This window comes from Lonchura striata, chromosome 14 (assembly GCF_050655825.1).
Source record: "Lonchura striata isolate lonStrDom1 chromosome 14, ASM5065582v1, whole genome shotgun sequence".
Taxonomy (NCBI): Eukaryota; Metazoa; Chordata; class Aves; order Passeriformes; family Estrildidae; genus Lonchura; species Lonchura striata.
The window spans coordinates 7031784-7054801 of record NC_140716.1 but is presented as its reverse complement, the minus strand read 5'-3'; the positions used below and the strand labels follow the sequence as shown (position 1 = coordinate 7054801).

Here is a 23018-nt window from a genome sequence, read left to right as displayed (position 1 = left end):
AGATCACCCTTAGAATAGGGATTAATGTATGTTTCAATATTTATTTATGTGGGGTTTTAATTTTTAGCTTCAGCACACATCCATAGTTGCTCTCAGTCAAAACATCTGTCTTCATATTAACTCAGAGTGCTTCTGATTGTTGAAAAAACAATGTTATGAGATGTGGGGGTAGAATAATTATCTCTCTACTACAGCATTAAGAAATTCTCTGCACGGAGAAAGACAGATTTACACTTGCTTTGTCTTATGTGGGTGTAAGAGATAATGGGAGTATAAATCTCTGTAGGATAATAAAATGTATAATTTAGAATCTCTGCATAAGATTAATGCCACACAGTTTTTTCTTCTTCTTTCCCCCTCCCCCCCCCACTTTTAGGTAATTAGATTAGTATTTTCACGAGTTACAGTTTCATTATCAGTCGAAATAATCAACTGACCATAACATATTTACAGGATTTTCGTTTAAAAAAAAATTCTTAGGGTCACTGTTTTTATGAATAAAATTATTTCTTAATAATTTCAGTGTAGACTTTCAAAACTCAGTTTTTATTCAGTTGCCAGTACTTTATATTAGGTATATTTTGTGATAGTGTTTTTAGTTTAGGAATTGATCCTTTTTTGGAATATGGTACCTTGTGATAATGACGAAGGGGAAATACAAGAAGGGAAGGTAATATGTAAAGAGGGAATAAATTTTTTTGTATCAATGTTAACACTGGTTCCCAGCATGTAGTAAAATACAATAATTTTGTGAGATACTTTGTATTGTCAAGCCTATTACCAGATGTTCCTACTTCTAAAAATAAAATTTATTGTGTTAGTGAACTCTGTCCAGAGAGGCTGAACATCAGAAGCCTCTTAGAGCCTTTTGTTGTTGCATTGTAAGAAATGTTGGAAGGCAGTGGAATTAAGGGATTGCTTCCTGGTCCTGGTCATCTTGAGTGCTTTGACATTTCACCTCATTTTCTGTGTTTCAGTTTACCCAGTGAACATAAGGGTCACTCTGCAAAGCTGCGTGAGATCCCAGGTGATTTGGCAAAAATGTGTGTGATGGGATGCTGTTCCTTAATGTTGCTGCTAGGAGTTCATGTTCAGTATACTTGTTCCAGTAAAACCTCATCCTCTTCTCATTTATCAGCTTCCAAACATCACTTCTCATTGCATGAGACTTCCCTCAGACAAATGGTTCCTGTGAACATTTTGTCTTTTGAATCTTTGGATTACTTACTGTCTAATTTCATTTTAATGCTTAGCAATTGGATTAGATCCATTTTCTTTTTTTTTTTTTCTTTGATGCTAAACTTTCACATTCAATCTATAATTAAACCTAATCTGGAATTTAGGTTTTATTTTGGAGTTGAAGATAATTACCTTTGCCAGGAAACCATTTAAGGATACCCCTTATATACTTTTAATTTGCCTTTTATATGTTCAAATGAACTACTCAAATGAAATAAATGCTTTCAGTATTCTCTGGAATTCAATGGGATTTAAACATTTCTTATTGATACCATGTGATGTGTACTGTACTACCCTTTCCTTAAAATCTTTTCCCATTAATTCAGACTTTATGCTATTTATTTTTAGAACTTCTTAGAGAAGTGCTTCTTAAATATCCTTCAGCAGAGGTGGGTGTGTGAAACATGCTGCAAAACCTCAGTGATTCCAGAAGTTGGGAAACACATTTTGGTCTGTCCAAGGAAGAATTTCTCAATTATTTTTCATGTTTCTAAGCTCTGCAGAGTGCACTGAGCCTCACTGAGTGTCCTCTCCCTTCACTGTGCCCTGTGCCATCTTTGTCATATGACAGTGATAATGCCACTATTTTGGGAATCAGTTCTTAACAAAATTAGCCATTATAATCCAGTTACAGGGAAAAGAAATGCTTTGAAGATACCTGGAGTGCTGTGTTTTCTGAACTGCTGCAAAGACAAATGCTTACACCTCATAAGTCAGTTTATGAGTATATAATTTCTGGCAGATCCCAGTAAATAGAATTAGAAAAAGTGGAGATGCCATTAGAGGCAAACAAATTACTTTATCTTTTTCCTAAAATGGAATCTGAGAGTACTCTGATCTGCTTTTTAAGCATTTTTACTGCACATTGTATGCTGTTTCCAGGAAAAAGAACAGGCTCATTTTGTTCCAAATGTCTACCATAATAGGGAACATTACCACAAAGATGCTTCCATACCACAGTCTTCAAGGTTTGAAAGCGCTTTTTTTTTTCCTAATTCTTCAATCCATCTCTGTTTTAAGGTTGCAAATTGCAGAGCATGGTCTTTTAATCCATGTTTCTTTCTATTTATGCCCTAAATGTGCCAGAAAATAGCTGTACATACTTTCTTTAATTTGATACAAATTCTGCAGCATTTTCTTCTTTGGTAAACTTTAAATTGAATAATAATGGTTTTACTTAGCTTTTAGGTTGCGCTTTACTGGGTTAAAAAAGACTGTGTAAAAAATCAATTAGGAAAGGTTTAATGAATAGCATTGTTTTTCCCTACTTATGCCTCTCATTGTGATAATTAAAAACACTTTTGTTTTTCTACTGTGAGAAGCTGCACTGCATCAAGGCCAGCAGAGTGTTTACAAAGAAGTGATGTATGAGCTCTGTGAAGGCATAAAATAAACTGCAGCAAGCTGACATTGGGTTGGCTTCTCTAAGTTTCAATTATTACAGGTTTGTAATTTTAGTTGGGACATAGTGAAAGTTTATTTATATAAATGCTAGTGATGTTGTTAATAATTGTGTCCAGGATCAGCGTAGAACATCATTGATCAAACCCATTGAGGCTTTGTTTTAAATCAAGTGTGAGAAATTTGACAAGTCCATAGTTGTCTAATATGGATTTTTTTTTTTCCTGATATGCTTCAGGTATCAAAGTTAGAATTGCAGGGACATCAAAGAACAAGCTCCAATTTACAGATCTGTCAATATAGGCAGCCAGCAACATTATGATTGATGTAATTTATTATAAGATTACATGAGGGAAGCTCAACACAAATGATTTCTGCAGCACTTGTTACTTATAGATTTTACAAGCAGTAACATTTAGAATAATGACCATCCAATACACTTCTCTGCAAACACAGATAATAAATTTCAGTTATTGGTTGAACTTGTGAATTGGTAGCTCATATTGAGATAGTTACTCTTGACAATTCTTTACATCCCTTAGTCAAAGATAGCAATGTTTAATTTTGACATCACACACCTTGTATTTGGCTGTTTAGAAGAGCCCTTTGAGTTCAGTTTACCAAGCAAACTTTGTAGTTATTGTTCACTCTTTTCCATTGTATCCATCCTTACCCTTTTGGAAACATTATCAGATTTAATTGTATATTTGTATTAAAAGAATACATCATGTCACGGCCTGGGAATCACTCTCTAGGTAGCTTTTCACCCCAAGTAATTGATAATGACTTACTAAGAAATGTAGTGTGAAGAAAGTATTTTCCAGTTTGATGTTGCCCTCTAGCTTTTGGGTATTCCTGTCTCTTAGAAACAGCAAATTGTGTGGTATTGGGTTCAAAGCTTAAAACATGCTCAGAAATATGTTGTTAACAATTTCTGCCACTCTGTTAGTGGGAGTATTTGATCTGACAAGACTTATGTTCTCCCAAAAGCTGTTGAGTACTATAAAAGAGAATGAATCCTCCAAGAGTAATTAATAATCTTTAATCTTATACTCTATGATTTTCCCTGAAATCAATATCCAGGTGGATGACTCAGAGTAGTATGACTCACACTATTTACTCTTTTGAAATATTGACAAAACAATTTGTTTTAGGGGAAGTATATAATTTTACTGAAATTGAATAAACATGAAAAAATGGTATCTTGAGACCTGTCTAAGATGCAGTCTGTCTCCTGTTGGCATTCTGCAGGAATAAGAAGAATTGAATTAGGTTTAACATCAGTAAGTTTGACTCACAAAGGATTATTGGTGAGGGTTTGCTTTAGGGCTCAGAACTTGTTGCTTCCTCGGAGATGCCCTGAGCACCTTGTGGCTTCCCTGCAGCAAAGCACATCCATTCACTTGGGCTCTCAGAGCTGCTGCCTTCTCTTGGGAATAGCTTTGAGTTTTAGTAGATTTACAGAGTTTTAATACTGATGTTGGAAGTTTGTGTTGCCATAATCTTAACAGTCAGGATGCCTTTTTGTGGGCAATGAGAACAAAATCTGGAGAAGAAGGGGAAGAAACCTGGCATGAAAAACTTGTGCTTCTGGATTGCCAACAGTGGTTGAAGCTGAAGTGTGAAACAAGCAGAGGCACAGACCTCCCAACACGTGTCAGCCACCTATTATTTCCTACAGATGAATAAAAAAATCCTGAAGCTGGAAAATCAACCCCTTTCCTTCACTGTGAGAGATATTCTACATGGATCTAAGAGCTTGGCATGTATTATTGTGGCAGAGTTGAGCATGGCTGCAGTGGGACCCTCAGCAGCTGAGCTGTGACCTCTGCTCCTCACTCCTGAGAGAGCACAGCAGGCAGCTTTAAATTTCAGTGACAGCCCATGATCCTGCAGCAATTCCAGTCCTGAACCTTTTGTCCCCTGACAAGATGATTTGTTGTAACTTGCAGTAGTGTCAGAAGTATCATAGAGGGGTTGCAGGTTTTAGGAATACTTTTCACAGCTCTGCTCCATGTCTAATATTGAAGAGATCTTCCTCTGCACGGGGACAGCTTTTGATTTTGTACCACAGCAATTTTTAGTAAGTTTGGAAGCATGGTGTTTTCCTCAAAGATAAAATAAAATTGGATTGTTGAAAACCTATGATCAGCATCTATCATTAACATTTTGATTTAACATCAGTGAATACATATCCTTGTTCATAGCCTCACTACATTGCTTTGAATTATTTTAATGCTATAGTCATTTGAATAGTAGGAAATAATCTTGTGAATGACCTCAATTTCAGCTTGGGGAGTACTTAGAAGCATTTAATCATAATTGTCAGATCAACGGAAAGAAGTTTGCATAATGAAGAATAGAGAACTTGCAGTGGTATTACTTAAATCAGAGGAGTTTAAATTCTTATTTGTTGTTTACTGTTTCAGCTTTGTTAAGCTCCAATCTTGGTTTTAACATTATAACATTTTAAACAAGCCAGTGTTATGGCTTGTTTTGTCCTGTTTTTATGCAGTTATTTCCAATTTTGAGCAATACTTTAACTTGTGTAGACTCTCCTAACCTGGGTGCTTACTTCCCCTGATTACATTTTAGAAAACTTCAGCTCATAATTTATTCCTGAGGTTCAAGGTTGACTCCTAACAGCCCCCATCAGCTGAGCAGACCCTGTCTCCTTCCCTCCCCCTCAGGACCCCCATACACTGATGTGCATTAATTATCCAGCATCTGTCACAACTCTTACATCACCTGATGTAGAAGTGGTGTAGGTGTATGAGAGAAAGGTGACACCTTTGTCTCATACTCGAGCATGTTTAGAACATTCAATGCTTTGTCCTCACACCCTGGCTGGGGACCAGGGAGCCCACGCCAATGAATTTCAGTGAAATTTGTGGTTGTACATCCACAGGCAGGGCGTGAGGAAGGAATCCATGTGCAGGGACAGGAGCAGGTGCCCCAGTGAGAGCATTCCAGGCACCCCTGGCCCACCCAGCTCTGCTGGGAGCTGTCACACACAGGTTTGCTGTGCTACAGCAGGCTGGGGCTGTCAGGTTGTCTTTCCCAGTTACAGCTCTGCTCTAGCTCACTGCTTCCTGCAGAGCAAACCTGTGTGCCCTGGGTCACTGCGAGCTCCAGGTCACTTCTGAGAGCATATTAGGTAGGGTATATGGTATATAAGTACAGTATATTTGGCAGCAGAATTTTTCATCTACTGTTCGTGTGATGGAGGGATAAAAGGGGTAACTGTTTCTGAGCACAAATTAAGCCAGACATTGAGTGTTCTCTCTTTATAATGCATATTTCCTTTTTTTTTCCTTTCTTTTTCCTAAGTTAGTCCCTGATGCCCAGTGTAGATTTGCTTTTGACCTAAGTGTAATTTGATATTTTTCCAAAAGCATAGTTATCTGTAAAGTACAGGCTCTGACTTTTTAAAGAGATGCTTTGGGATTGTGTTTATCAGATTTGTGTAAGCCATACCTTATTAAGTGTTCTTTTTTTTCCCTGCCTGAAGGTTGAAATTTTTTTCTGAAGTACATCAAAGCTAGAAAATGACAGGACAATTACTTCTTTTAAAAGATATTCAATAGTAATCAGTAAACAGATACTGTCTCATACCCACTGAGCATGTTTTGTATATGCAGTTTGGTTTTGTGGAGGCAGATGGTTGTCAAGTTAGAAGCTCCAACACCATGAGATTCTATCGACAGGAATTTGATCCCTTATTATAAGCTGAATTAGGGACCAGGTTTTGGCTCTGGCAATGGTATTAGCTGTGAAATAGTTGCTTTATTCCTTCAGTGGATACCAACTGGCATATAGTTTGTGCATGATAAATAGCCAATGGTAAAATAGTTTTACGTTTGTATTTCATAATTTGTATGAGTAATAGTGTTATGTTTGCTTTTCCCCTTTGATCTGTGAGTCCTGTGTGTTTTCTGTGCTGCAGAGCAGTTGCTGTGCAGGAAAGGAGGCAGCTGTCTGCCCTCCAGAGCAGGCACAGGCTGGGAGCTTCCCTAGGATGGTGGGAGATGAGGTTTGCAGCCTTCCAGGATAATGAGGAAATGGAATCTGGGTTTCCCACTACTGGGAAGAGTTTTCTGATCTCCAGGCTGTTATTTAAAATACCCATATCAACATAAGAACACTCATCTTGGGAAAACACCCTTAGCAACTCTGTGTTACTCTGGCCACAGGATGTCTTGAACGCACCCTGAGAATAAACCCCTCGGCAATCTAGATTTTAAGTGTGCTCAGAGTGGGGAAATTGGAGCCATGCACAGAGAAGTTCTCAGCATTCAGGGAGCTTTAAGGGCAAAAGTGAAGTGCCTGGGAAGCAGAGGCTTATCACTGGTTGGGAGGCAACTGTGTATATACTGATAAATATATATACAGAAATTGTTCCAAATAGTATAACCTTCCTTTATAAAAGTGTGGGTATTCCACTATTGTCTTAAGGGTCACAGGACAATTTGCATTTTTGCAGTGTGAAATAAGTGAAGGCTGGATAGTTGAGATGAAGAGTGCTTTCAGCAGCTTTCTCCACTGGCAGAGAGTTGAATGGTTCTCAGCAGTGACTTGAAATGTTTTTTGCTGTGCATCTAGTCCATCCATAATTGCAGTGCAGGTATTTTACTGCTGTGACTTGATAAAAGCATAACATAACACAAATTATGCAGTCAGATTTTAGTGACTGTGTGGTTTCATGCAAGTTTGTTAACTTTTCATACTGTTGGCTCAGGATGATGCCCTGAACAGTCACTTGTCATGTACCCACAGCCCAAAAACCCCAGACAGGTTTTTGTGTGAAAAATTCATGCTCTGTATGTTGGACCAGCCATTAAAAGGATAGCTATAAAAGTCTCTATGGTGGGTTCTCTGTTGTAGGATGCAATACATTATTCATGACACCAACCTGCCTTGGCAAGCTTAAATGTATTTCTAGCATTAACTCAGATATGTATCCAAATCCAGAAACTGTATGTGACATAGCATCTACCACTTTGATCCAAGCATATCTCACTAAACCTCTCACATCTCTGTCAGTCACTTGGGAGGAAGGATGTGAATGGTTCACCTGAATGTTACTGGATTTCAAATTTATTGTGATAAAAAAATTGTCTTTGGCTGTTGCCTTGCTAATTTATCTTCATTCCAAATGGTAAACATGTTGGTAAATGTGAATGAAAAGCCTCCAGGGTATAAATAATAAATGCTTCTTCCAGCTGTACTGAGTGCTTTACGTGTCTGAAATGATGCCAGTGTTTTTTCTTTTGCTTTTAAATGGATTTCATTGTTACACAGTATTGTGCTCTCTGCTAGGCTCTGTGAAGGCCTTTATCTGTGTTCATAAGTGTTGATTTTATGTAATTACTAGCATAAAACATCATATGCTGCAAATTAAACACAAACAAATGAAATGAATATTCAGGGAATCCTTAGCAATCTGTAGTATTTTGTACAAGCTCAGTGCAGATGTTTAGGAGTTTCTCAGTTCTTGACAAGTAATAGATGATTTTGTTTAATATCTGAATTATGAATATATTTATGTGTTTCCTTATTAGGATAATGTTTGTGAATTTGTTTTAGCTGAATTATAATTATTACATTAAATCCACACAAATTATCATAGTAAGTGAAATCAAAATGTGTAATTTCCCTCCACTCTCTTCCCCATTTCTAACCATAAAATTGAAGGCATTGACTTAGATTCCTTCAGGAGGAAGGAACTCCTTTACCCCCTCCAGTTTGGCTTCCTGAATGTGTAAGATTCATGTAAGTGTATCTTAGACACAAGATAAAGGTATAAATTAGCTATCCTTCATAATGCCTTTGAAAATCATATAAGGTTCCAGCAATCCCTTAGGGGACAGACACTGACTTTTCTAATAGTGGAAAAGGTAATGCCTATCAGAAAAAAACACCAAGTGAAATCTTAGGAGCAGAGATTGAGCTAACCTTGGATTTTCTTGGCAGCTGCTGTTGTGTATTTGCTTTGCATAGCTCTGAGCAGGAATAACTACTGTTAACAGTGAACTTGCAGAGCATTCAGATACATGGCATGGTGGGTCTGCAGTGTAACAGAATAAAACTGTGGGCACTACACATTGTAAGAAATGTTGACAACAGAATTATTTTCCCAAAGTAGTCAATTTGTATGATTCCTCTTTTCAAAAGTAACAATCAGTTGAGGACTAGAAAATAGGTTTTATTGTCTGTCAGCATCCTGTTGAGATAGAGTTCAAAGCAAAGCATATAAAACCAGTGAAAGGTTTCTCTGCTGAAATGGTGTTTATTCTTTAGATGAAGTGAAAGGGTGTGTGCAAATGAAAAGCTGTGTTGGAGAATATTTTGTGGGAAGTCACAAAGAAACCAAGCCATACAAGTCTTTAGCTTTTGCATGGTTTTCCTTTTTTAATGTGAATAAATTTATTGCTAAACCACTGTCTACAATTTCTTTCCTGAATTGTCTCTGTTTTAACATGGATGAAATTCCAGCCAGTTGCCTTCCTTTCCTGAATGCATGAGCATATAATATGACTCTGCATTAAATAGTATCTGCAGATAGAAATTTGATAATGGCACGTTAAAGATTATTATCCCATGGAAGTAAATGAGTATTTGAGCCATCTGCATAATGGGAAGTGTGATTAGGGCAAAAGTGCAAGAAGTTTTTCAAAGAAGTCAAAGCTTCAGTGATGAATGGAGAATCTTAGCTGTTGGAAGGCATCTGATATGGTGAATTTAGAGCAGAGATTTGATCATATTTCCTTTACAAGAAATTCCCTCTCTCTTTTTAAGGTATAGGAAAATCTCATGAGGAACTGGTCATACTTAGACTGCAGAATGAGGTACTTAGCTGCTGTTTTGCTGTATTTGCTGCTCTCTGGACATGTATTGCCTCAGGCTGTTCATTCCAAGGCATTGAAGCTCACAATTTCTTATGCTCCTTTTGAGGGCAAATGTATTTGATCTCTACTTTGTGCAGTGCAGTGTTCTGGTCCTGCTTCATCATCATGAGTTAAACCCTCTTCAGAATCCTTCAAAACCTCAAAGAGTTTTGACACAGCAGAGCTTTTGGAGCTGAACTCTATTGTGCACGAGGAGCGTGTCCCTGGCTGTCCACAGCAGTTTTCTGTTTTCCAGGACGGGAGGGCTGAAGAGCAGGCAGCTCCCTGAAGAAACCTCAAGAGTAAGTGCAGGAATTACTGGAACCAAGTGGTAATTGTGGAACAAAACCACGCAGTCGATAGGCACAGACAAGAAACAGTCACCAAATCCGTGAACTCATTTAGGGTTTGGCTCAACCACTGCAGTAAATGGGAGCAGATGATAATCAGCTTCTGCTCTCTGCTGCAGAGGGTAATGAATGAACACTGGCTGCTGCTGCTCTGAGGAGCCCTGCTGAGGGAGCAGCAGCATTTGGCCAGCTTGGCTTTGATTTCATTACAAGTGTCAGGAGCTTGTGTCTAGACTGGTGCTTTGGCAGCTAATTGATCTCTAGTATTTGATATGCTAATTATTCCTTTCATAATATGCTAAAATGTGTATAGTGAAAAAAACAGCTTTTAAATGCTACGAGGATCTCAGAGGCATATTTGGAACTGGGAAGTAAGAGTTGGAAATCATGATTTATGTCAGTACAATATACAAGTGACTGAAGGGTTCTAGTTGTGGGAATTTAGCTGGAAAATGAGAATGTTAAGACAAATTGTTAAGTCAGACAGTGACTGTACAGGGCTGTCCTGCACAGCCCAAACAGAGAAAATTGGTGTGGATTAGGGAATATGCTCCTCTGTCCAACACAATTTTTTTTTTTTGCTGCTGCTGCTATATGAATATTCTTTTTTTTCCTCAGTGATTTGGATGTCATAGTTTTTATCATATTTCCTGCAGTGAGAGAAGGAAAAACGAATAATAGAGAAGTATAGTTGAGTCACCTCCCAGTTCTCCTCTCTAAATTACCACTTCTTCTCCAGGCAACTGTTACTTGCTGGCTCTTTGAATTCCTACCATTTCACCATTCAAAATCTGATGTTAATTAACTGTTTTATGTTCATTCCCATTTTTTTTTGGTCCTATTCCTCTTTGGATTTGCTTCACCCTCTGGGTACTTTAAAATACAGTCTGATGAGTCTCAGTCATTACCTCTCTGAAGCTCTGTGTGGAATTTTAATTGTATGTATTCTTCAGGCTGTGACAGAAAGGAGCCATCAGGGAGAGTTTTCATACACATTTACTTTTGTCCATCTCCACTCAGGTATTTTGAAAAATACTTTTATTAAATACATATTTGATGGGTTTGAAAGCTATCAAAGAAAGTTTGCTGGAAGAAAACTACTGAGGAACCCTCCAAAGACCAAGGATAGAGCTGGAAGCACACATTATTCATGTAGGACAGAGCCAGAGGCAGAAACAGGATCCTTACTGACCCTTGGAGGTCAGCCATGCTTGGCAATTGAACAATTTAATTTCATGAAATATTTTTGAAAGAAAGCTGCTGGATTTTCTTCTATACAAACAGCTTTTGCATAACTAATAGTCTGTCCCAGTGCCACTGAGTAGATAGTAATTAGAGCACTAATATGTACTTAAAGTTTTAAATAATAGGAAAATATCTGCTCTGGGTTTGGACCCAGTCCCTGGCAGCAGATTAGATGAACACCTATCAAGTGTTATAAGTGCATGGGCAGACTGTGCAACCATTACTGGGAACAGTAATAAGCTTATCTCTATGTTCAAAGCCCTAATCACCTTCTTATTGACAAGAGAGAACTTCAGTTTTACTCACAGGGGTATAAGAACCTGATTACTTAGCTCTGCAGACCAAACCAACCCAAATAAATCCACCCTTTCATTTTAGAGAGCAAAGTGAGTGAACTGACTGATGAAAAAAGTCAGCAGAGCTGTGCTTACTGAAGTCCAAAGCAGCAAATCCAAATGCTTTCTTATGTCAAGAGATACTATGTACAGTTAAATTCAACCAACAAAATTCTGCAAATGGTGTGGAATCACAGGAGTGTTTTATGCAAAGAGAGATATATTTTTATAATGGAATTTTGTATGTTTGTCTTGTTTTCACTTTGAGCTTCAGAACTGATATGAAGCTGGTGACAAAGGAGAATTTCTCACCCTGATACAAGTGTAGGTGATAAAATGTTCACCATCAATGGCATACATTCCTTCTTTTTTCAAAAAACTAAATTTCCTCACTTGCAAATCTGATATTTGAGAGCAACAAGTATCTGATGTCCTGAATCTCCCTCCTTAGCTGGATTTCTTAAGGGAGTAGTTTTAATTGAAATTGGCAAAATGTAATCTGACAGTGAAAGAAGGACTCCTTAATAAATCTTGTTTGTGGCCCCTTTACTTCTGCTTCAGAAAATGGTTTCCAGGATCCACTCGAACCCTGCAGCAATAGACTTGAGACATAATGCTTGGGATAAATTGTGGATTTTTTCATCTTTTAGCCAAAGAATTCCATCTAGTTGAGACCATGTAGTTATACCATAACTGCCCCCCTGAGGCTTCACTGATGAGGCTAAAAACTTTGCCACTTTCATCTGTGTGCATAATATATTACAAAAAACCACAGAAAGTAGTGTCTTGATATGCTTGCAGCTTATTCAGACATAGCACTCAGAGATGTTACTGATGCAATTCTTACCAGGGACCTACTAGGACTGTCTGGGTTATTGAAATATACCTTAAATAAGAAAAAATAATTTAAAAATTTATGTGATTTGAACAGTTAAATGTAGTGACTTCACTCTAAAAAAACTTTACTGCTTCAGAAATATCATGTGCAACTAAATTGACTTTAAACAAAAGCGAATCTTGAGTTGAACTTATTTTACCCACATTGTTGCCTAGTGCATTTCCTTTCCATAAATATCCTACACTTTTATAAGTGGGAATGTCCACCAAAAAAATAATGGCATAACCATTATTAGCACAGCAATGGTCTCCATAAGATACAGCATCCACATGGAAGATTTGGTATTATAAATTTTGTCCCATCAACAAGAAACAGGAAGCATATCTTTGAAGAACTGAGTTAGATGTCTCAAACTTGCAACGCTAAAAACATGGGGAGAAATTCTAAAAATGAGTAAGTCAGTGGGGATGAGGAGAGTAGACAGATAACTGATAGTGCAGGACACCACTGAATGGTCAGAAAGAAAATCACATGTAGAGCATAAATTCTGTGTAAGACTTGTGTGTAGAAGAGTTAACAAATTAATGGAAATATAAAGGGATATCAGCTGAACACGGAGAACTGTTCTCCAGAAAGCTCATGTGCAAATATATGACCCCTTAATATGCTTTATGATGGCCTTCAAATACCAAGATAGCCTATTAAAATGGTGGTGGGTATCTCAGAGACATCACTGTGCCCGGTGCAAGGTGCAGTGTGTGTGCCAGGAGCAGCCCCCTCAGCAGCTGCATTAGTGGCACCAGTGGATTAATGAGAGGCAGTTCTGCTGTGTGTGTGGAACGTTCTGACAGCTCAGTGATGCACCTTGGGTACATCAGCTTGTATTCTGCAAAGTGAAGTATTCCAAAATAATTTTCTCATTTTTAAGTAGTGCTTGAATTTTTAAACTTCTCTCAACAAAAGCTTTCAGATACTCCAGGCTAGCATCAGATAAATCAGGGACCTTTTCTCTAGCCCAGCTGAGCTTGGAGCTACCCTGCCTTCCTTAGGTTGTGTGTTTAGGTTCATTAAACGCCTGCTGAGAAATGTTTATAATATACTGAGTCATTTTTTGAAGACTGGAGTGCTTCTGAATGAACAGCAGTAGGTAAATAAACCATGTTAGGAGCTCTCACCAAGAGACATAAGCTATGATTTTAGCTTGGGCACAAGGATTGCTGGTGGCTTCAGGGGGCAGCTCTGCCCGGGAGCTGGTGACTGTGGCAGGCTAACTCAGGGGCCTGTGCTCACCTGAGTGTTCACTGGCTTTGAATGAGTACAGCTCAGAGATAAATACACCTCCCATTTCTACACAGTCCCTCTGAACTTAAGTATCCTATGTGGCCCTATCCATGATTTTTGAACAAATAGAAAATAAACACCTGCAGAAATGAAAATTATGCCTCAGGAGAATAGTGTTGATGTGAGGGTACACACTCTGAGTTTTGATCTGTAATATTTCCTCTATGTAGCTAAGTGTCTTATGAAATCTGCCCAACCTTCTAAGCCACAGAGACCTATGCTGTAGATAAAAGGTCTTGATGGTGGTTGCTTTTTAAGTGGTTCTTACTGGGATAATCTACTTGTCATAATCTGGAGCCCTCTGGTTGCTGCTCAGCACACCTTTTGTATCCAGGTTCCACTTACTACAAGGATCAATCCTTTTATTTAAGAGTCCCAGAGCTGCTGTCAGCAATGGTATTTTCATGCAAGTTTTACTTTTACTGAAACTGGAGGGAAACTGTGGAGTAAATCTGATTTGTAATGAACCTCATTCACATGAGCACTCTGCCTTCTCCACAGCAGTGCTTCCACTTGTTCTCATTTGGTTTCACTGTATGTGTATAGACCCCAGGCATTCAGAGCTTGTATCAGGGAAAAAATAAAAAATCACTTACTGATAACTTAGTCCACACTTGAACTTAACAGAAATATTACAACTTCTAACAACAGTTAGTTTTTTAACCATTAGAAGATCTTTAGTTTCCCCAGCAATTGGTTTCATCACTGTTCCATTGACTGTACCTTGTAGCTTGGCAAATGGAGAGCAGGTCTGGTGACTGAGCCCAAAGCAGTGTTTCATAGAGCACAATTCTGAGTGGGGCTTGCACAATGGCAACTGAGTCAGACAAGGTTTTAAAAATATTCCCTTTACTTTTCCCTTTATTTTTAGAATATTCCTGTCAGGGGCATTCATTCACATACAGTGTTTTGTGTAAACATGACACAACAACACTATTTTACAGAAAAAAAAGATATTTTTCATTTATTCATTCATCAGGGATGAGATTCTAAAATCTCCTGGTTTTAACAATCTCACTCATCTCTCCACAGCAGGGTGATGGGAGATGAAGCCAGGCCCACCTGTAACTTGTGGCACAAGGCTGTGCCTGGTGCCTTTGACTTCCCAGCTCAAACAGCCACCTACACTTTTACCAGTGCTCTGACTGAGCCTGGGCTTTGGCACAATACCCAGCAGCAGGATTTGAACTTACACTTGTGGATTTGTAGCATTTCCTTGAGCAGCTCTGACACTAAGCCTGTTATCAGATCAAAAAACGGAAAAGAAATTCCTTGGCTTATTTGGCTGTGGTGGCTCAATGGCTCTGTACTGAATTATTTGCCATTGGTCCAGACTAAAAAAGAACTGTACATCAGCTCCTGTGTACTGAATGACTTTGAGTCATAAGTTTTGGAAGGTATCTGGGTGAAGTTATGTTACAAGCTAAGGTGATTCTCTCACTTTTATCCTTACAATTTTCACAGTCTATAAAATATTACTGTATTCCCATAGTCACAAATAAAAATTATTTTGGTGTATGATTAATGATTTTCAAAGTTAGGAAAAAATAGCTGACTAAGGCCCTTAGCATTGTACAACCTGATTGGATGTTGATGTACAGACAACTCATTATTTTGAAATGTAAGTGCTCTATTTTATCTTTGCCTATCATTACCACCAACATTTCGGATAGCTTTATGAGAGCTTTGATTTCATTAATCCTCAGTACTTTTTAATAATTTCATTTAGAAGGGCTTTAGCTTCATAAGAACTGCTGCAAAAATGATCTTTAGTTAAACCTGTGAAGTGCAAAAATCATCTGTCAAAGCAGATGTACAACATTTCCACTGTTAATATCTCTTTGGCCTTTAATCCTATTTTTCTGGTCTGTGTGGGCACTGACAGTTAACTCAAGTTTCAATCAAACCTAGACAAATAGGATTTTTCCTGCCCTACAGTCGGCTAGTCAGACAGCCAGTGATTTTTTTCACACTGTTCAGAGACTCATTAGACCTTTGTTCAGACTGGCTAAGGCACAGCAAGGATGTAGAACCTGCTCTTTCATAGTCCACAATATTTTTCACAGGCTAAAGATTAAGATTTTATAGGCAAAATATTTTCCATTTTATTTGAAAATTTAATTTATGTAAATTGCAACTGCAAGATTTTGACATGCCTTAGAGATTGAAAACATTGAAGTGGGCTCTGTTTCACAAATGAATAAATTTAATGCCATTTAGCTAATGATACCTGAAATGTTGCTAAGCACTTAAATGCAAAGGACTGAAAATTTTAACACTGCATTATTACAGTATTATTTCAGTGTATGCTTCCCAATGAATACCCATTGGCCTGCAAAGAAAGAAATTTAGTTTGTGACATCATTTTGTGGTAGCATCTTGCATAAAAGATACTGTGAAAAGCAACTAAATGTAAAATTACCAGTGAACTTAGATATTAGATAATAGAAATATAGATAGGAATAACATCATTACAATACTCAGTACTTGTATTTAATGTCAGTGGGGAGTTAGTTGAGTACTGTAAAACACACAGAAAATGGCCAATCACTTCCCCAAAGGTCTTGTCACCTTAAATGATGAAAAGATAACAGGCTAAATCAAAATTGAACTGGGCAAGTGGCAGGCAGGAGGGGTAAGGTAAATCTGTTATAAGCATTAAAACTACATAAAATATGATTGCAGCCTTGCCAAATAGAGTTAGTACAGTGACAGGTAAATGCATTGTTGACAATAAAACCTACAATTTTTTGGGCTGGTTAACTCTTCTCACAGTCAAGTACCTCTCAGTGCAAATAATCTTGCCTGAGCCAGGGGATGAAGTACCCTGCATGGGTCAATGGTGGAGCTGCTCTTGAAGCCCAAAAACTTCACAATCTCACTGCTGGTGTAGATGAAATAATTTCCAGATTCATTATCAAATCTGGCCCCAGGTATTTAGTCTGAAGCGTGGTGCAGCATCCTTAGCTAAAGTTATATAACCCTTTATTTTGTAATCTTCCTGTGTCAGTCTTCCATCTGTGCACATTCTAGTTTCTTGCAAAAACTACCTCCACAGACACTGACTTTTTTTCCCCCCTTGGCCTACCAGAACTTTTTGGATCATTATATACTCCGTGTTATCATTACTTTGTCACACTCATTAGAACTTGAAATGAAACCTACTGAGGTGACTTAACATCACCTCAGAACACCCGGTGCTTTGACATTTCACGTGTCATATGGGTCATGACATAATAGCATTTCTAATTGTCAGTCAGAGAGCGAGATACAGAAATAGGGAGTGGAGAAGGGAAATCCCTGGTGGGAGAACTCAGGGTTATCACTCTGCTCCTGGCAGAACTGAGAAACGAGCTCACCCACATGAAAGGCTGGGCTACTTCTATAGTAATGTTCTATAATGGAAAGGCACAGAAAGATGTTCTGCCTTTTGTCCTGGATTTCTGTTCTCTCGTGTATTCTTTTCTCTCTTCCTTTGTCACAAGGTGGGTACATTTTATTCTATTCTGTGGATTCCAGCTCTAAGTCTAAGGGTATATTTCTGTATTAAAAAATACAGTTAATGTAACATATATCTGTGAATCTGTATGAGTATCTTGCACACACATGTAGAGATATGAATGACTGGTACAAACAAATTTTTGCTTTATGTAACTGTATCATGGAAAGAAAAAAGACATTTCTAACACCACAGCGATTGGTCAAGGGACACAATTTCCCAGCCAGCCACAGGGAAACCATTCACCTGCTACTGGAATTTAAAGTTTGCAGATCTGGAAAGATTTCAAGGGACTGCCATAAGCTTATTGCCTCTAGAAACCCTCCAACACATAGAGTGTAATAATTATCCACGCTGCAGTATTTGGAGATGTAACAGGAGGCACTTTTTCCTGCTCCTGTGCCGAGCACTGAGACACCTGCAATGGAGTTAATAGTTTCAGCTCCTGCTCTGAGAGCAATAGTCCATGTGGGAAGTGGTGCTAATGGAGTCTGCAGAGAGGAAATGCCTCTCACGTGCCACAGAAACAAGTGTCATATGAGGTATTCCAAAACCCTGGATCTAAGTGGACTTAGAATTTTGAAAAGAAATGTGAGAAAAAAAAAAAATCCAGATCTAAACATATAAAAGCATTTGATATATTGCAGTATATTTTGTATATATGCAGATTTTAGCCAGATTCTGTGGTTTGTCTTGCTCTTGGAGTTGGACAAAATTCACACAGTTTCAGGGAGATGTGCATTAATAATCATCAAGTAATAAAGGTGAAGCTCTCAGGGTTTTTTCCTCCATTTAACTAACCTATTTCACTTCTCAGATGTATTTCTAAGCCTGACATTTTGGGCTAAATGTCTGTAGAGTACAGGAGGGGAATAGGTCCTGCAGTGGCTGGTTGGTGAGCAGTGTCAGGGTGACAGGCAGCTTGTGTGCATTCCCACAAAGTCTCCTGGTCCTGTCCTTTAGCCACCAGCAGCGTGTGGGAATGCTGGAGGCAGTGAGCTCTCTTTTAAGTACCTGATGTGCTTTGAAAGTTCCTGCAGTGAATCTTTCTGACAAAGCTAGTTTTTCCTGCGAGCTTTGTTGTCCTTCTGCTAGGAGGAAGATCATGCAAATTAATGATTCTCAGAAAAGTGATGTATCATTTAAATGATCTAGAGAAATCCTGAATTTATTCAGATCAATGGGAAAAAATCCCATTGGCTTAAAAGGAAATACATTTTTCATTTATGATTTTCATAGACCAGCCTAGAATATGGAAAGAAAAAGGGAGAATGTCTCATTATGGATGGTTTCTTCTAATATTCTATTTTATCCATAAAAGCTATGTAAAATGGGAATATTAAGAACTCCTAAAGTGTGTTGAAAAAAACCCTCATGCTGCAATATTCCTCGGTGCTGTGACTTTTAGTTTCTGCTGGCAAACCAGAGTTTCATATCTTTTCCTAAAACTGGTTAATTGCCTCTCTTCCTCTTAAATTTTCTGGTAGTAACATTTGCCAGATGCCAAGTTTCTTGGAAATACTTAAAAATCTTGGAGTTCAGTTTTGTGGCACCTCTCTAATCAGTAGCCAGGGGACTTTTATGCAGTCAGAAACTGATGTTAAAGAATGAATACAGGGTCAGATAATATCTGATTACTTCAGACAACGTATTAAGAAAATACTGAAAAAATTGAATAATTTTAGGCTTTATTGCTGGTGAATAGTAGTATAGGTAATAGAGTAAGTAGCTAAACTTGTCATGGAAGAAGTGGATTGATACATTTTGACAGGAAATTACACAAATGAAATATTTTTTTTTTTTCACCTTTTGGAAAATATAAATGGCAGCCCAAGCAGCATTTTCTTAGAAGAAAATGGAATAAATAAATTAATATAACCTACCTGATATAAACACTTCTTTGTTACAAATAATAAGCATCGAGTCTCATTGTGATGCACAGATATATAGGAATAGACAAATTTTGCCTGGTTTTTATTTATAATTTATAATCTGAGAAATGCTAAGGAGATGTAGAGAAATTAGACTTTTTTTTTCAAATATCCCTTCTTACTGACAAAGTTGAACAACTGGCACTTTTGAAAATTTCTTTAGCCAATTAAATGCTTAACTCCCATTACAGTAAGAACGGAATTTCTAAGTCACCTATAAAAAGGACTTAAGCCCTGTATCTGTAGGTCTATCTTAAATCAGACCTTTCAGATATTTTAGGCCAATATTTTATTGAATATCTGGATAATAATGAGTGGAACAAACCTGAAGTATCAAAAAAAAAAAATCCCAATCTTTGATCTAAAGTCACTTGTACACTGCCTTTCATGTGCTTAAGCTACACCTTAAAAACGAGACATAGTCTCCTAATTTATTTAGAAGTTTTTGCAAAGTTGTGTTACTGATAATGGCCAGACAGATGTGAACAAAGATTTGTGTCAGATCCCCTGAATTCCAGACCTTCATCCTAAACATAAACCCTTTATATTATTGAGAATCCCAATGCATTTTACACAGACACCGAAGTTCTGGTGTTAGACACTCCAGTTAGGCATCAAAGACAGAGAGCAGCTAGCATACAAGTGCTGCTTCCAAAGAGAATAAAGCTCTTTTGAAGGCAATAGAAACTGTCAAAGTTAAATTAAAAATTAAAAATCCATTCTGTGGCTGCTGACACACTAGGCTGCCTGACAGCCACAGAGGCAGAAGTTTCAAAAACCTCTCAAATGCAACTGTAAGTTGCCTGTGCTCTCTGTGCTTCCCCCTCTAACCCAATACACTTTTATCCTACGGTGAAATATCATCACGGTGCCTATGAGCTGATCATCTTGGTCATAAGGAAAAAAAAACATCCTTATTTTAAAAATCTTGAGTGATCAAGTATTCAACTAGCTTATGCTTTAACATGTGATGTATTGATGTAAAAATGATAGACTTTCTTGGAATTTTAATGATTTATTATTTATGATAATGTACTGCTGTATGCCAGTCTCTCAAAATGAAGATTTATATGGCCTTCAACATGAAAAAACGCTGCCTACAGTCACAAGAAGTGTTTCAATAAATTATTACCTGTGTTAAATTTAGGTCTTAGAATCTGCAAGTAGGGTAAAATGGGGTAATTCATATTGTTTGAGTTCATAGAGTCATAGAATCATAGAAAGGAAAGGATCCACAGGGATGATTGAAATCCAGCTCCTGGCCCTTACAATCCCCTAAATCCCACCCTGTCCCTCAGGGTCCAAATGGTTCTTGAGCTTTGTCGGGCTGGTGCTGTGGCTGTTGCTCTGGGGAGTCTGTTCCAGACTTTTTCACCTCTGGGTGAATTTTTTTTTCCTAATCTCCAGCCTACCCCTGCCCTGATCCAGCTCCAGCCATTCCCTTGGGTCCTGTCCCTGGTCACAGGGAGCAGAGATTGGAGCTGCCCCTCCAGAGGGGTTGGGGACCGCTCTGAGGTCTCCCCTGAGTCTCTTCTCCAGGCTGAACAGACCAAGTGTCCTCAGCTGCTCCTCACACAGCCTCTCCTGCAGACCTTCCCCATCCTCCAGACCTCCTTTGGACACTCTCTATTAGCTTAATGTCTTTTTTATATTGTGGTGCCCAAAAATGCACACAGGACTGGAGCTGAGGCTGCACCAGAGCAGGGCAGGGCAGTCACCTCCTTTTTATTCTGAAAGTACTGAAGCACCACAGCTAAATATTAAGGGTATTAAGAAGCACAATGGACAATACCTGTCTTTCCCTGTGTCCTCCACATTTATACTCCATTGTGTAGTAACTGACAGTTCTGAGTGTCTTTGTTGGGATTCTTTCCTGTTTTACTGACCTCTCCTGTCAAGAAGAAACAGTAGAGTAATAAAGGACAATACTTTTGTTGTCATGAGCAATTCACCATCATATACCTTACAGAACTCTGAAAGTCAGATGTTTATTGCTTGCTGCTGCTTGTGTTACTCTTCGGCTTGTCTGAATAAGAGATCATGACAAAAATCTATCTATAATTAAGCAAAAGCTTCAAGCTATACATTGCTTGAATTTAAAAGGTTGCAAAGCCTTTATCACTGTCATGCATTCAGTCAAAACCTGTTTAGAATCAGCTCTGAATTGTAAAGTGGGTTTTAAAATCAAGATCAGGAGTTTGAAGTTTATGTTGAAGTAATGTGTGGTTATTTGCCCAGGATGCCGTCATAATTCATATTATAAAGGGTAGAATCAAGCTGTATAAAAGCAATCGACTACTGTTTTCCTACAGGCTAAATCCAAATTTTACAATTATTTCATTACTTTTCTCATATCACTTCACATGAAATTTGGGAGAAATGAGCTGCAATACAATACAGATGGGACTGATTAATCTTACATGTAGAGCAGTAATTCTAGTACATTATTCTGTGTAAGCTTTAATATTTCCTTGACTTATGTGGCCTGGAAAGATCCTGTGTTGACAGGTGAGATGTTCCTGGTGTGCTTGCATGGTGCTGCTCACTGCAGCACCCAGAATTTTAATCAGCCAGGTGATGAAGACACGATGTGCTGTTGATTCTGATGGGAGTTCAATGTCTGCCCAGGCATTAGTCAGAGCCTCTGCACTTGAGTGGGTACGTTTTCATTCATCCAGGAAGCAGCACAGTCCCCTGAGACCTGGTTTCCAGACAAAGGGAGCTCAGACAGAAATCGGAGCTTCTGGTTGCATTTTGAACTCTGCCTGCCCCTGGTGTTCTCTCCCCTTGAATAAGCAATAGGAGCTGCATCTCAACCATCTGGCTGAACAGCGCCTGCAGTTGCCTTTGACTTGTATGACTTTAAACAGGACATTGCTAGAAGGCTTGAACAAATAAACTGGATTCCATGAAACCGTCAGATTTAACTGTCCCTGTGGTACATGCTTCTGGAAACTTATTAATTCATTATGTTACAAAGCAATTCTCATACTGACTGAAAAAAAAAGCTAAAATTATTTTCAATTACATATTCTTTATTGTTGTTCGTTATTACTTAAAACGTTATGTATTTCATAGTAGGAGCTATTTACCCTATGGTAAAATGTTTTTCATTTCCATATGCAAACTTTCTAAAAATCTGAAATTCTACTCAAAGATTTGGGAGTCCTAAGAGCAGCCTCTGCTGATGCATAAGGAAATAGTTTCTTAGTTTTTCCAGTGGAGGTAAGAGTTTTTATGGCATATCCACAAGAAGTTTGTAAGAACTGTTTGGTGTTTGAATGTCTCTTGGAAAATATAAAAGCCTTCACGGATGATACATTTAAAGTAACTCAAATAAGAGGACCAGCACTTAAAATACTGGATGCCACAAACAATATAGCTGAAACCACAATGGTCTTATGGTCCAACAATAGAATTATGGTACTCTAATGAGTAAGATGTGCCTGTCTCTTTCCCCTCCATAATTAATGTGAATACCGATGCACAGCTTGAACCGTTCCCGTTTTTCTGGCGGCATTATCTGCGGTCCAAACCGGCCGTAGCCAGGCTGCGCTAGCAGCAGTGTCGAGGGGAAGGGACAGTCCCGTTGCTCCCCGTGCACTGCCCGGATCACCTCGAGGCGCTGGGGCCGGTTCTCACCCGCTCAATGCCAGAAAGACACTGGCAGTGCGGAGCGGGGACCATCGCGGGGGATGGAGCCGGGCTCTTCACGTGCTGCGAGGACACGGGACAAGGGGTGCGGCACACACCGGGGGTGCGGCACACACCGGGGGTGCCAGCACACACCCCGGCACACATCGGGGGTGCCGGCACACACCCCGGGTGCGGCACACACCGGGGGTGCCGGCACACAGCCCGGCACTCACCGGGGGTGCGGCACACACCGGGGGTGCCGGCACACACCCCGGGTGCGGCACACACCGGGGGTGCCGGCACACACCCCGGCACT

At 38.8% G+C, this 23018-nt stretch overlaps 1 protein-coding gene across 3 annotated transcripts in view; it reads left to right on the top strand.

The window, feature by feature from the left end:
* The window catches only part of LOC146766073 (uncharacterized), a 47300-nt gene extending 24461 nt beyond the window's left edge, over positions 1-22839 (top strand). For all 3 annotated transcript variants that reach the window (XM_085591714.1, XM_085591713.1, XM_085591712.1), the window contains one exon: positions 978-22839. In XM_085591714.1, the coding sequence (XP_085447840.1) occupies positions 978-1051 (74 nt within the window). In that variant the 3' untranslated portion in view covers positions 1052-22839. The remainder of the gene's footprint in view (positions 1-977) is intronic.
* The last annotated feature ends 179 nt before the right edge of the window (positions 22840-23018 follow it).